The sequence below is a fragment of the Lissotriton helveticus genome, chromosome 7 (assembly GCF_964261635.1).
Source record: "Lissotriton helveticus chromosome 7, aLisHel1.1, whole genome shotgun sequence".
Taxonomy (NCBI): domain Eukaryota; kingdom Metazoa; phylum Chordata; class Amphibia; order Caudata; family Salamandridae; genus Lissotriton; species Lissotriton helveticus.
Window position 1 is genome coordinate 1,424,853,887 of NC_136068.1, and position 13,203 is coordinate 1,424,867,089.

General features: G+C 42.2%; 1 protein-coding gene across 1 annotated transcript in view; it reads right to left on the reverse strand.

Moving 5' to 3' along the window:
* Window positions 1-13,203, reverse strand: part of LOC144770330 (myosin-1-like) — a 266,975-nt gene that overhangs the window by 61,282 nt on the left and 192,490 nt on the right. The window contains exons 22-24 of the mRNA XM_078654762.1: window positions 12,377-12,619; window positions 1,412-1,588; window positions 711-856 (exon numbers count right to left, since the gene is read on the reverse strand). Of these exons, the coding sequence (XP_078510888.1) occupies window positions 711-856; window positions 1,412-1,588; window positions 12,377-12,619 (566 nt within the window). The remainder of the gene's footprint in view (window positions 1-710; window positions 857-1,411; window positions 1,589-12,376; window positions 12,620-13,203) is intronic.

Consider the following 13,203-nt stretch of genomic DNA (forward strand, 5'->3'; position numbering starts at 1 on the left):
ATGGGGTGCTCATATAGTTATCACATCTGTCGTATAGTAAGTACACTATATTCTATGCACCCGTAGTAAGTTGGATGTGTTATCCGTCAAGTTTGCGACAAAGTAACCAGTTTACCAAACTATAAATCATGCCCCTAGTCTTTTAGCAAAATCATATTTTTAAAACATTGTGCACAATACAAAATAATATTTAATATATAGCAATAGAGTGCCACTGATGGTTTGCAAACATAATTTTTGTCAGAGATTCAGCTCACCTTAGCACATACTGCAAGTGTTCTTAAAAAGACATATACAGATGATTGAATGCAAAGTATCTTTCCATTGCATGCACCTAAGACCTATTTGTAATAAAATTCCATTAAGTATGGAGAATGGTGCAGTCAAGTTCTAGTGATCTTTCTGATTGGTAATGTGTCTGAGCTGGTTGCAGTGCACATTCTTTTGCATATTTTAGTATATGTTTTCAAACAATGTGTGCATATCAGATATAAAAAAGGTTCTGCCCACTATATACATTGATATTAGGGTACCTCTATAACAGATCCACATAAGTATCCTATGTTTTATACTGGCATACTATCACTTTCATTATTAAAGATCTCTGTCCATGACTATAAAATTTACCAACACAATGACGAACATCTCTGGTGAAGTGTGCATTACAATTCACACTGGCTGTATTGTCATGCCTTTTGCAAAGCCCTTACTTTTTACATTTCTCCTCCATTAACTGGTTGACATTTTCTAGATCGATGGCGGATTCTGAAGTTAATTTTAGGTCGCCTTCCAGTTTTCTCTTTGTTCTTTCAAGGTCCATTCTTAGTTTCTTCTCCTGCTCAAGACTTCCTTCCAACTACGAAAAAAAGGCAGATAAACAAATGTTAATATGAAGGCTAAAGTTGGCCACAATAGTCATGAATATATCAGACAATACATATGATATGTTGCATAGCCACCAAATGCATTATCACAATATAGGTCTTTCACATAAACTGATACAGTTGACGAATTGAAATCCTGAAGAAAGTTTCAAGTTCTTAGTTGAAAGACAATCTTGTCAGGATAGCAAGCTTTGTCAAAACTGGATCAGTATTGGATTATATCTATGTCCTAACTGATACATGAAAGGGGCAAGCAACCTCCTGTTTTCTAGAAGTGACTTTTAATTGACATGCTCAACTGTCAGGGTGGCTAGCAAAGCAGAGTGAATTATAGTTTCCACATAAAAATTCAATTAATTTGTGAAAATATGAATTTTTCATGATTCAGAATTGAATGTTTAAAAAAATACTTTGAGACATGCTTGGGTAAAGACTTGTACTATTGCTCAGCACTCATTCCCCGTGCTCTTATAAGATTGGTTCAGCTTTACACTACTCAGCATAGCTAAGATTGCTAATAAACCTACATCATCCACTTGCTGTTCCAGTTTGAACTTCATCTTAGAGAGGGCAGTCACTTTGTCTTCCTCAGCTTGTAGGTCATCCAAAGCCTGTTGATGAGCCTCTTGATAGACCTTTTTCTCTTTGGTCAACTTTGAAATAATTTCATCCAGTGCAGCCATCTCCTCTGTCAGATTTTTTACCTAAGAAAAAGATGATAACAGTTAATGTAACAACGTTATAGATGCTTAGCTAAACCTCAAAGTTCTGGCAACTATCAGCAAGGTTTTGGCTTCAACCTGGATCAAATTTGTTTAAAGACTTGCATTATTCTCATTGTACACGTCTTAGTGCACTTCAACCGACAGATGAAGTACCCAGTTACTGTACTATGTAATAGTAATACTGCAGTCACTTCCATTTCTGCGAATCCATCTCACGCTCACAATTCAAACTTTAGAGATTAACATGCTAAGTCTTGAAAGAACAGTTAGCTTAACTGCCTACCCTTCCTCCTTCATTACCCTTAGATACCTACACTGCAGATCATATTTGTTAGACCTGGCATCCTTAGTGAGGTTTCCCCCTAACTTTTTTCCTTCAGACCTCCTGTTTATTCTGACTTCGTTTTTTCTGGCTTTAGGACTCATCGCTCTTTACCACTTCTAACTAGCTCTAAAGTGCTTGTGCTCTACACTCAAAACATGGTAAAATTAGCATATACCCAATTGGCATACTTAATTTACTTATAAGTCCTTAGTAAAGTGCACTACATGTGCCGAGGGCCTGTAAATTAAATGCTTTAGAGTCTCTCACTTACAGCAATGCAGTAAATGATCCTGGTTTTGTAAGGTCCATATCTAAGGAGGATCATTAGGTGTAGGGGAGGGTGAGACACCTTGATGAAAGTGTGACTACAGGGTCCAACCCCTCAAAGCGATCCATGTTGTGGAGAAGTGCTACATAGAAAATAATTATTGCAAAATGTGATTCTGAAAAACAGTGAGTTTGAACCCAGGCTCACTTACGCATGTCTTAGTACATGTGCATTTGATTATACGGTCCTGACAAAAGCCATAATGACCTACTTGGGCACTTAGCATGAATGGCTGAAAATGCTGATCATGATAAGGGGTAAATGATACCACAGACATCTAAAGGCCATGAACAATAAATACTTTTAGGTAGGTGACTTGAGTCAATTTTAAGTCACTTGCACCTTTAGTTTCACTCTAAAAACAGCCAGTTCCGCTGTAATAAGGCATTAAAGCACACGCTAAAGGCAATTGGCATCCAAGGAGGGAACCCAATGATGATGCATGTCACTAACTAGGTGGGTGAATGAGGGTTATTTTAAAAATCCAGAAGGTTCCCCCCTGCATTGCTGTAAGTGAGAGATTCTAAAGGATTCTTTGTTAGGTAAACAAGGTGCTCACTCTTTTTTTTATATATAGATTTTGTCAAGGGAAGGCAGCCACCTGTTCTTTTTCTCTCGCTTTTTTCTGTTTATGATATTGAAAAAGTTGGAGATGTGCTTTTTAGCTTTTCATGTCTTGGTAAAGAAAAACTCCTAAGTTTGTTTTTCACTACTGCAGACAACAAACATGAACCAGTTTTCTTTTACTATTTGGAAATTACACTTATAAAATGTAATAAGTCATCTCTATTGTTAGCCTATGTAAAAAATAAACCTACAGAGGATTTTGAAGAAAGTGCAAGTGCGAAACAATACAAAGGTACTGTACAGCCAGAGTAAGGATAAATGTTCATAATGCTAGCTTTGGGTTGGCTAGCAGTTAGTTATATTTACTAAACAGCTGAAAAGACAATTAAATAGTACTACAAGATAAAAAGCTATTAGGATATGATAAAAGAGGTAGCAAGAAGATCGGGGGTATGCTTTTTCTCTTTTTATTGCATAGCGCCTAGTGATCCATATTTTCTCCAAGCATTTTGCCACTGGGCAGATTATTAATGGCCAGGGAAAAGATTCTCGGTGGGTCAGGGTTCCCATTAGCTTACATACAGGTGCTAGCCATTTAAGTCTTGGTGTAGTATATAACGGACACGCAATAAAGACATGTTTAACTTTTTCGAGTGTCCCGGGGCAACCAGGGCAAGGCTGTACAGCCTTGGAAGATCGTTGCTAAGCCACTTTGAAGGAGTTCACAGGGAGTCAACCGAATCTAAACTGTATGTAGAGCTTCATGTCTTGTGGGGCCGAAATTACCTCCATATACTGTTGGTACATACCTATACACTTAAACTCCATAAACTCTGATGTCAGATGGCCAGCAGAGGGCTGGGAAGCAGTCGACTGAACCATCCAATTCCAATAGTGGGATTTTACAACATCTCCAACAGGTAGGAGGCTAGGATTAGAAATGTACCACAGGGATCCCAGGCCTATGGCATAGAGCAGTGCTTTAACTTTAGTAAACCAGCCTATTGTTTTGAAACAATCAAGTTGTAAAGATCTTCAAAGGCTATAGCATAATGGCTGAGTTCAGGTGTTTGTTTAAGTCGTAACCAAAAGAGAAGGGGACGGAGCCTAGCTTTAGCCACAATAGTGGTCCTGCCCATATCCAGTCTAAGGGGAATAAGCTGGGTACTCTGGGGGAGAGAGCATAAAGATCTTAAGAACTTATTTTCAGTCTGTAGAAGGCCCTCAAGATTGTGGAAAACCCAGCTTTCGGCCCTGTACAGGGCAGATGTTGCTACCTTCTCCGTAATTCTGAAGTGGAGCTGCTACAGGCCTAGATTGAGAGGTCCTGTGCTCTTTCAACTGCTGGAGGTTCCTTTTGATGATGTGATGCTTCCATGTCATTGTTCTCCAAAGGATTCCCTCCCAGGGTCAGTTTACCTTTGAACGATTTGTGAGGGTACATTGTCAGGAGCTTAGTTTTCGAGGTATTAACCTCCAGTCCTCTCTCACTGAAAAAGGCCATTAAGCGACCCAGAAGGAGTTGAAGGCCACTAGGGGTCTTGGAGACTACTGATGTGTCATCCGCAAATAATGAAGTTGTTACTTTTCCACCCCCTAATGTAGGTGCATTAGCAGAAACTTCCTCCAAATGCTTCACCACCCCGTTTATAAAAATTGAAAACAGGGTGGGAGCCAGGACATACCCTTACCGAACCCCCCTAACAACTTTGGTTTGTTCAGTCAATTGCCCTTGATTCCCCCCAACGTACCCTTGCCTAGGTGTCTCCATGCAGCCAAACTACCAGTGCAAGAAGCTCCGCAGGTAACCCCAAATCCTGTAATACCTGCCATAACTTGCGTCTCTGAATAAGTTCGAAGGCAGACTTTAGGTCAATAAAAGCAATTTATAAACTAACTTGCTGGATGTTCACTGTTTTCCATGCCACTAAGGCAAATCTGAAAACATGGTTGATGGTGCTAACTTTCCTCCTAAACCCAGCTTGAAAAGGGGATAAGATGTTGTTTTGATCCATCCTATCTGCAATCTTGGACAAAAGGGCACGGGCGAAGATCTTCTGGACACCATTGATTAAACTAATCAGCCTATAGTTGGAGGGCAGTGCACGGTCGCCCATTTTGAACATCGGTATTACTTCTGCTCCCTTCCAAAACGGTGGTATTGGTGCCCCAGCAGCAATTCCATTGGAAATATCCAAATATATGTGGACCAGTTTGCGATATCATTGAGAAAGACGTCTCCAAGTACGCCATCTGGACCCGAGGCTTTGTTCTTAGGTGTCAATGTTACACTTTGAGTAATTTTGTTTAATGAGAACATCTCACTGGATCGAGTGCCAAAATATTCACATGGAGGGACTTCAGTATCTGACTCTGCTGACCCAGTGTAAACAGCAGAAAAGTGATCAACCTAGGCAGCTACAGAGATGTTACTATTAGGCAACCTTGGTCTGTCGGCCTCTCCCCTTGTAACCAACAGCCAAAATTGTTGGGAATCTTTCTTCTGGCAAGCATCATGGATTTGTCCCCAGCGATTTTCAGCCCAGTCTTTTTTCGCTTTTGCTTGGGCTACCTTGTAGGTCTTCCTGGCCTCTCTTATTTCTGGAACATTATTTGTTCTGACTGCAGCAGCTAGGGCAGCCCTCAGATTCTGGTAATCTTCATTGAACCAAGAGAATTGTGGGTGAATAGACAGACGTTTGCATTGATTCCGACTCTGTAGTGTGAATATGGAGAATGTGTGCTCAAACAGAGATGTGTGCCTATCTATTACCTTTAGTAGGCCCTCCCGTTGGTCACTCAAATTAGGGGAATTTTCAATGGCTTTATATAATAATTGCTTTATTACATCACATTTAGAGGTATCTATTGCAACCCGGGCCCACTTCATTCTTCTATTCTCATTCGTGGGACAAATCATCTTGGTTGTTATCATGGTGCCAGATGGGTTGCAATGTCTTTTCCAGAGTGATGTCATATCAAGCTCGAGAGGGTTGTGGTCACTATCGATGGTCATCCCAACTAACATGTCCATCACTCCAGGCCATAATCTTACATCAATCAATAGATAGTCGATGCAACTCATGTTCACAGTTCTATTGAACGAGTTTGCCCCTATCATATCGGACTTTATGTGCGTCCATTTGCTGCCCTTAGGCCATACTCAAGGGTAATTGCTTGGAGCTGCAAAGCTGGTCGCGTCCATTTTTTAATTGGCTATAGTTCAAACCGGGGAACAGACCACAGCTAGTCTATCCGGTCAATATTGGTTAGATCATCAAAATTGAGTAGTTCAAAAGTCACGTTAAAATCTCTGGCTATTATTAAGGGCGAAGGTGGCTCTCTTTTCTTGAGCAATCTTCTAGCGCTTGGAGTGTTGGAGAACTACAACCCGCTTTAGTGCCTCGAGCATAACGTTGAATATGGCCACAGACTTGCCATTCTTTCCCTTGAGATGTACTGCAAGAATATCAGGGCTATTGGTCTTCATTTCTTTTGTGGAACTTTGTAAATCAATTCTGATCCATATCAGAAGCCCACATGCTGGTCATCCTGGTCTATTAGTGACTGCTGGGCGACATATAATGATGTATCCAGGAATGAAAACTGGTGCTGTGGCCTATGTTTCATGTAGTATACAGATATCAAAGAGTTCAATATATTTAACCCAGTAGGGGAGTACTACCTTATTTCTTAAACCGGCCACGTTCCAAGATAGTATTCATAATTTAGTCATTAGAACTTACGTGTCGAGGCCCGCAGAAAGATGTTCGTCTATTGCGCATCTTGGCAGTAAGCTCAGGGATGGAACAGGGGGCCCGATTCACAGAACTAACTTAAGACAAAATCCTAAATTTACAACCATATTGGTATTCACAGAAGGCACTTACTCATTTTGGTATTCACAGAACGCACTTACTCATTTCGGTATTCACAGAAGTTAGGAGTCCTAACTTTAGGACTCCTAAATGCCTTTTGTGAATACAGAAAGTCTTAAATGTAGGATTTTTCGCAGTTTGGGAGTAGTAAAGTTAGGACTCCTAACTTTAGGACTCCTAAATGCCTTCTTTCAATACCGAAAGTCTTAAAGTTAGGATTTTTCTCAATTTAGGAGTAGTAAAGTTAGGACTCCTAACTTTAGGACTCCTAATTTGAGAAAAATCCTAACTTTAAGACTTTCGCTATTCACAGAAGGCATTTAGGATGCTAAAGTTGGGAGTCTCTGAGTTTGGCAGAGAGGATACCATCTCTACTTCTGATACCCCTTCAAGGAAGTGATCTGAAAGATCCTATAATGGTAAGAATCTATTAGCCAAGGAGATGATAATATCACTATGGGTCAACAGTACTGATAGTATCTACATTGTCCCCTCCTATTGAATTAGACTCTATTTCTGCAGATAAGGCGTTAAGGCTTCCTTTGTTAACAATCTCGTTAGAAACAGTAGTTTGCATAGAGTTTCTATGGCTAGGGGACTTGTCCTTTCAACACCTTGTAACACGTTTAGTAAAGATAGAAGGGATTCGTTTAACAGTTGAGGCGAATTGTCTGGGGGGAGTTGAATCTCAAGTGGGATAGGTACCTTTTCTCCAGTGGTTAAATTAGAGTCAGGATCTAGACTATCTTGGCACTCTGTCAGTAGATCATCTTTGCGATCTAGGACACAGTTGTTAGCTATAGATCTACGGAGTACATTAGTTTTGCTAGCTTTAGCAACATTAATAACTTTCAGACGAGACCCAGCTATCTTCCTAACCCCCTCATTCGAGACAGCTATCTGATAATGCAGTAAGCACTTGCTAAAATAAGAGATGCACCAGGTGCTAGCTCAAAAAGATTATAGACAAAAAAGAAAGGGGTGGAAGGACAATGTCCGGCACTTACAATTTCAATCTTTAGCAGGGAAAACTGTCAGTTATGTCCCAGTTTACTTGCTCAGAAAACCAAAAGGGGTGGCCCTGCGCTGCCTCTTCCTGGCAATGACGGGCAAGGATGGGTTTGCCCTTGGCCCGGGCATGGCCCGCATGCATCCCGCGCTGGGGAAGTCCTATGCGACTTATCAAGCGCCTCCTGGTGCGCAACAGTGACAGCGGCCCCTGGCAGGGAGCCAATTGCAGGCGGGTGCTTGTGGTTCCAGCCTGAGGCAGCAGCAAGTAGAACGGGCATCCCAGAATTGAGTCTCAGTTGGATCTCGGTTGCTTCGTTGCTTGTGATTTGTGATCTGCCCTCTAATTCTGCTGTATACACCCCAGGCAATGTTTGAGTTTTACTTATGTGCTCGCCAATAGCCACAATCTAAAGTAAATGAGCTGGCGGCCCTGGAAATGCCTCTACTGCCTGCTGTTTGTGTTATGTTTGCAGAGGGAGCAGTTGGGAAGGGAGGGAGTCTTCCAGTGGGAGTAGGTCTGGATTTGCGCGGCAACCGATCTGCTAGTGGAACTTTTGTCCTTGTCCCTCTACCATGTCATGACCGAAAGAGGTCCCACAGAAACATATGATAAGTATATGTAAGCAGAGTGTGTGTGTCATTTATTGAATCTGTCTGTGCAACAAATGTCAAACACTACTCTCTGATAATCCTAAGACTGCTCGCCCACACTGCCCTAAAGAGAGCACCTTGGGATTGCCAGAGCAAGCCCCTATCCATTCTGAAGGGATAAACAGACTCTATATACAGGACACCGCTTTTTGGTATACTATATAAAGAGACAGCTTCCTACCGGCTGTAGCTAGCTGTTAGGCCTTTCTATATTGCTCCTAGAGAGCCACACACAATGGGAGCTTAGGTGTGACTGGATGTACCTTCACTGGCGGGATGGGAGGGAAGAGCTCAGCTCAGCCTCACTTACAGCTGAATAGGTTGTGTCCTATCTCCACACAAAGGGCTGCATACCCCCCTGTAGTGAGTTTAGAGCCACTGTGCACTTTAAAGGCATGCCTCTAGAACCATGGTAGTCATAGTATGGCCCACGGGCCACCAGTGGCTGGTAGGCCTTCCTAACATACCCATGGCCCCCCAAAGAGAGAGAGAGAGAGTGGAGAAAGAGAGAGAGAGGAGAGAGAAAGAGTGGAGAGAGTGGAGAGAGAGAGCGAAGAGAGAGAAAGTGGAGAGAAATAGTGAAGAGACAGTGAAGAGAGAGAGTGGAGAAAGAGAGAGAGAGACAGTGGAGAAAGAGTGAAAAGAGAGAGAGAGTGGAGAGACAGTGGAGAGAGTGACAGTGGAGAGAGAGTGAAGAGAGAGAGAGTGGAGAGTGAGTGGAAAGAGAGTAGTGAGAGACTGACTAACTGAGAGACTGATACTGAATGACTGAGAGACTGACTGCCTGAGAGAGAGACTGAGAAAGATAGAGAGAGAGAGACTGACTGACTGACTGACAGACTGACTAACAAAGCGAGACTGATTGAATGCCTGAGGGAGAGAAAGAGACTGACTGACTGAGAGAGAAAGAGAGAGAGAGAGAAACTGAGAGAGAGACTAAGAGATAGAGACCGACAGAGAGAGAGACTGACTGACTGAGAGAGAGAGAGACTGACTGAGAGAGAGACTGACTCACAGAGAGAGAGAGACTGACTTAGAGAGAGAGAGACTGACTGGGAGAGAGAGAGAGACTGACTGAGAGAGAGAGACTAAGAGCGAGAGACTGACTGACTGAGAGAGAGAGACTGACAGAGAGAGAGAGAGATAGAGAGAGAGAGAGAGAGAGAGAGAGAGAGACTGACTGACTGATAGAGACTGACAGAGAGAGAGACTGACCGATTGAGCAAGACAGACTGACTGACAGAGAGGAAGACTGACTGAGAGAGAGACTGACTAAGAGAGACTAAGTGAGAGAGACTGACTGACAGAGAGAGAGAGAAACTGACAGAGAGAGAGAGACTGACTGAGAGAGACTGACTGACTAAGAGAGAGACTGACTGACTGACTGAGCGAGAGACTGACTGAGTGAGAGAGACTGACTGACAGAGAGATAGAGACTGACTGACAGAGAGAGAGAGAGACTGACTGACTCCGAGAGAGAGAGAGAGAGAGACTAACTGACAGAGAGAGAGGGAGAGAGAGAGAGACTGACTGACTGAGAGAGAGAATAGAATTGAGGTCAAAGTGTGTATGAAGCTATGCAATGCCGCTTAAGATTGCTATTGTCTGCTAATAAAAATGTATTATCAAAATGTGCTCTTTGTAGTTAAATCAGCTTTTGAAAACAGCATTGTCGCATTGTCTAAGGTTTTGAAATGGGTTTGATTTTTTTTTACTCTGGCCCCGCCCCCACTGACCCTGCTCCCCACTGACCCCACCCCTACTGGTGCGACCTTCAGCCACAAACCACACTGCATTTTTGGCCCTGACAGAAAGTTTGTGAGTACCCATGCTCTAGAAGCTTCTCTCTACCTCAAAGGCACAACAGTGTATAAAAGTGGGACCTCAGTCGCCACCACTTCATTTTACTTTTGGACCCGTGGATACTCTGCCAGAATGAAGTACTGGGGTGCTGATACAAGGATTGCCACTCTGGTGGACTGCTACCCTGAAGGAGCTACTGCCCTGCTGTGCTGGCCTTCTGCCTGCTATCCTCTTGCCTGGGGAAGAAGAACTGGAACTGCAGCCCATCTTAAACCCAGGACCCCAAAGTGACTCAAAGGGCAAGTCTGCTGGCTTCCTGATCTGAGCTTTAGGAATATTAAAGGATCCTCAGCAGCTCCTAGACTAATCTTCAGCAATTTTCGGACCCCTAGGTGGTTCCCCCCCGGATCCGGGGCCTTTGCTCTGGCTCAGCTGGCTCCTAAGCCAAGCTTTTAAGATTTTCGCATTGCGAACAGGCCTGATTGCATTGAACCCACACCGCTTGTACCGGAAATCATCGCAAGCCCCCACCAGCCCATCTCTTTGCACAGCAAGCATCGATTTTCGCGGAGGACCGCCAACGCAAAGCTACAGCTCACCTATCCATGACATACATCATGCCAACCACCTTCCATGGTGCCTCCTTGCTCCCAGCGACCCTCTCCAATGTGAACAGGATTCTCGACGCAAAACTTGACACGGTAAACTTTTAGCGAGTCTAATATGGGACTATATTCAACCCATGCTCCATTGTGGTTTGCCTGAACTTTTAATTTTGACCCGTTCCAGTGTGACCAGTAACCCCCATTTGTCACTTTATATTTTTAGGTGCTATTCTAATGTTTATTCTTTAAAAAATATTAACTCTAGTTCTACGGATTACATTTTTGTGTAATTTTGGTTTAGTTTTATTTATTAAATTAAGCTCTAGTTTCTAACCTGTTGTGGGATCTTTTTTGTGGTGTTGTCACTGTTGTACTGTTTGAAGTGTCGCACAAATACTTTACACATTGCCTCTAATTTAAGCCAGACTGCTTTGTGCCAAGCTACCAAGGGGTGAGCACAGGTTAATTTGAGGTTTGCTTGTACCTTACCCAGACTAGGACTGTGGTTGCTTCTTGATCAGGGCTCACACCCCTGTGTACCAGTAACCCAATTTCTAACAGCATAATATAAATGTGTGCATCATGTAAATGTCCTCAAAGTATTCTTGGTTCATCATGTTTATGCCCCTCTATTCACAATATCAGCATCAAGATTGTATCTCCATCTACCAAAACTGCAAAAAAATAGTTTTAATGTATTTTTAACTCTCGCTATTCTGTAGTACATCCTTTCCCTAGTGGAGAAGTGTGGCTCAATGGTTAGAGCGGCAGACCCTGATGCAGAAGTCTGTCCCGGGACCAGGGTTCAATTCCCGCCTCGGCGGGCCTTGGGCACAATTTCCTCGGACCTGTTAATTCTCGCCTCGGTGCTTATACTAATCATGGGTCCCACTCTGCAACTCTGGGCAATAGCTTGCTTAATCTCCACAACGGCCCCAACAACGCTAGGATGCCTGGCTTCACCTTGGGGGTGCCCAGGAGTGGGCACTTCACAGGGAAAGGCCAGGAAGGGTTCCTCAGCGGTATTCGTACAAGCGCCGAGATGCCTCCGGGTAGTCGTGCGCTATACAAGTACATTTACATTTACATACATAATGGGATAAGTGAACATCCTGAAATGGAATTCTATCTGTCAGTTCTATTATGCGTCTTCTAAACGCCTGATTTGATTACTATTTCAATGGTTTAAGTATGCTTTGAAAGTTATTTGTAAACAAAATAATTTTGCATTATAGAAAACAACTGCATAATGGGCCTCATTATGGAAGTCAGTTTATTGTAGACAACCCTTTATGTACACTATCTCCTTCGCATGAAAAAAATGGAGAAGGGTCAGGATTTGACCAGCATATAATTAAACAAGGATTGTGTCATATCGTTTCTTCAGACTTTCTCTACCTGCATCTAATCTCTTTTATTTATCAACTAAATGAACCACTTCCCGACTATTATAAATTCATTATTATTTATCATACACACCCATATATTCATTGTTCAAATGAGCAGTCAAGCTACTTTCCAGTAGCGTATATGAACATCCACGGGTTTTCCAAATAGAAGCCATTTACATTTTGAAATTCCTAACTGAATTTTTCTTACCTTGTTTTCAGTTGCATGTTTTTCCTTCTCAACTTTACTCAGAGTAAGTTCTAAGTCATCAATGTCCTTCTTCAATTCGGCACATGCATCCTCAAACTTCCTCTTTTTTGACACTAATTCTGCATTCATTTCTTCTTCATCTTCCAGATGTTCAGCCAGCTCCTTCATCTTCGATTCCATCATAATCTTACTTTTGATAAGCACTTCACATCTCTCTTCAGCATCACATAAGGTTTGTTTTTCCTGAATTTGGGACCAAAAGACTTTTAGAAATGTACAATAGAGAAGGTTGTGATTTAAACAATGCACTCAATAACACAGCATTTTAAAAGTTATACCCATAGTGGACTTTACCAATTTGTCTTGTTATGAATTACGTCATCTTGGTCTGGTTGGTGTGGTTTGAAAGTAAAAATTCACAAAATAATTTGCAATTTAGTTGTTTTTTGTTTTGTTTGCGAACTTGGCTCCCCGTCTGGCTCAGTGTGAGCTAAACTCCGCTGCTCCTCTTTCCCCCTCCCTCGAGTGCCCACAATTGAGTTGATGATCTTATTATTGGCACACTGACGAATATACCATTACAATCTGTATTCGTAAATTTTTTCTTCACCGACAAACCAACAACTTTTTATTGATAACATATTAATTGATAGTCCCTCAATGGTGGTAATTTTATATACCGCAAAAAGAAGAAAGGCTGGTGAGACCTGATAGAATTCAAACCTATGACTACATAGTTGAAGACAGATCCCTGCATTGGATGCATTATCTGATTGAGCCACCAAACAGTCACATACATTATTGGGTTGTATGTCGGAACCATGCAG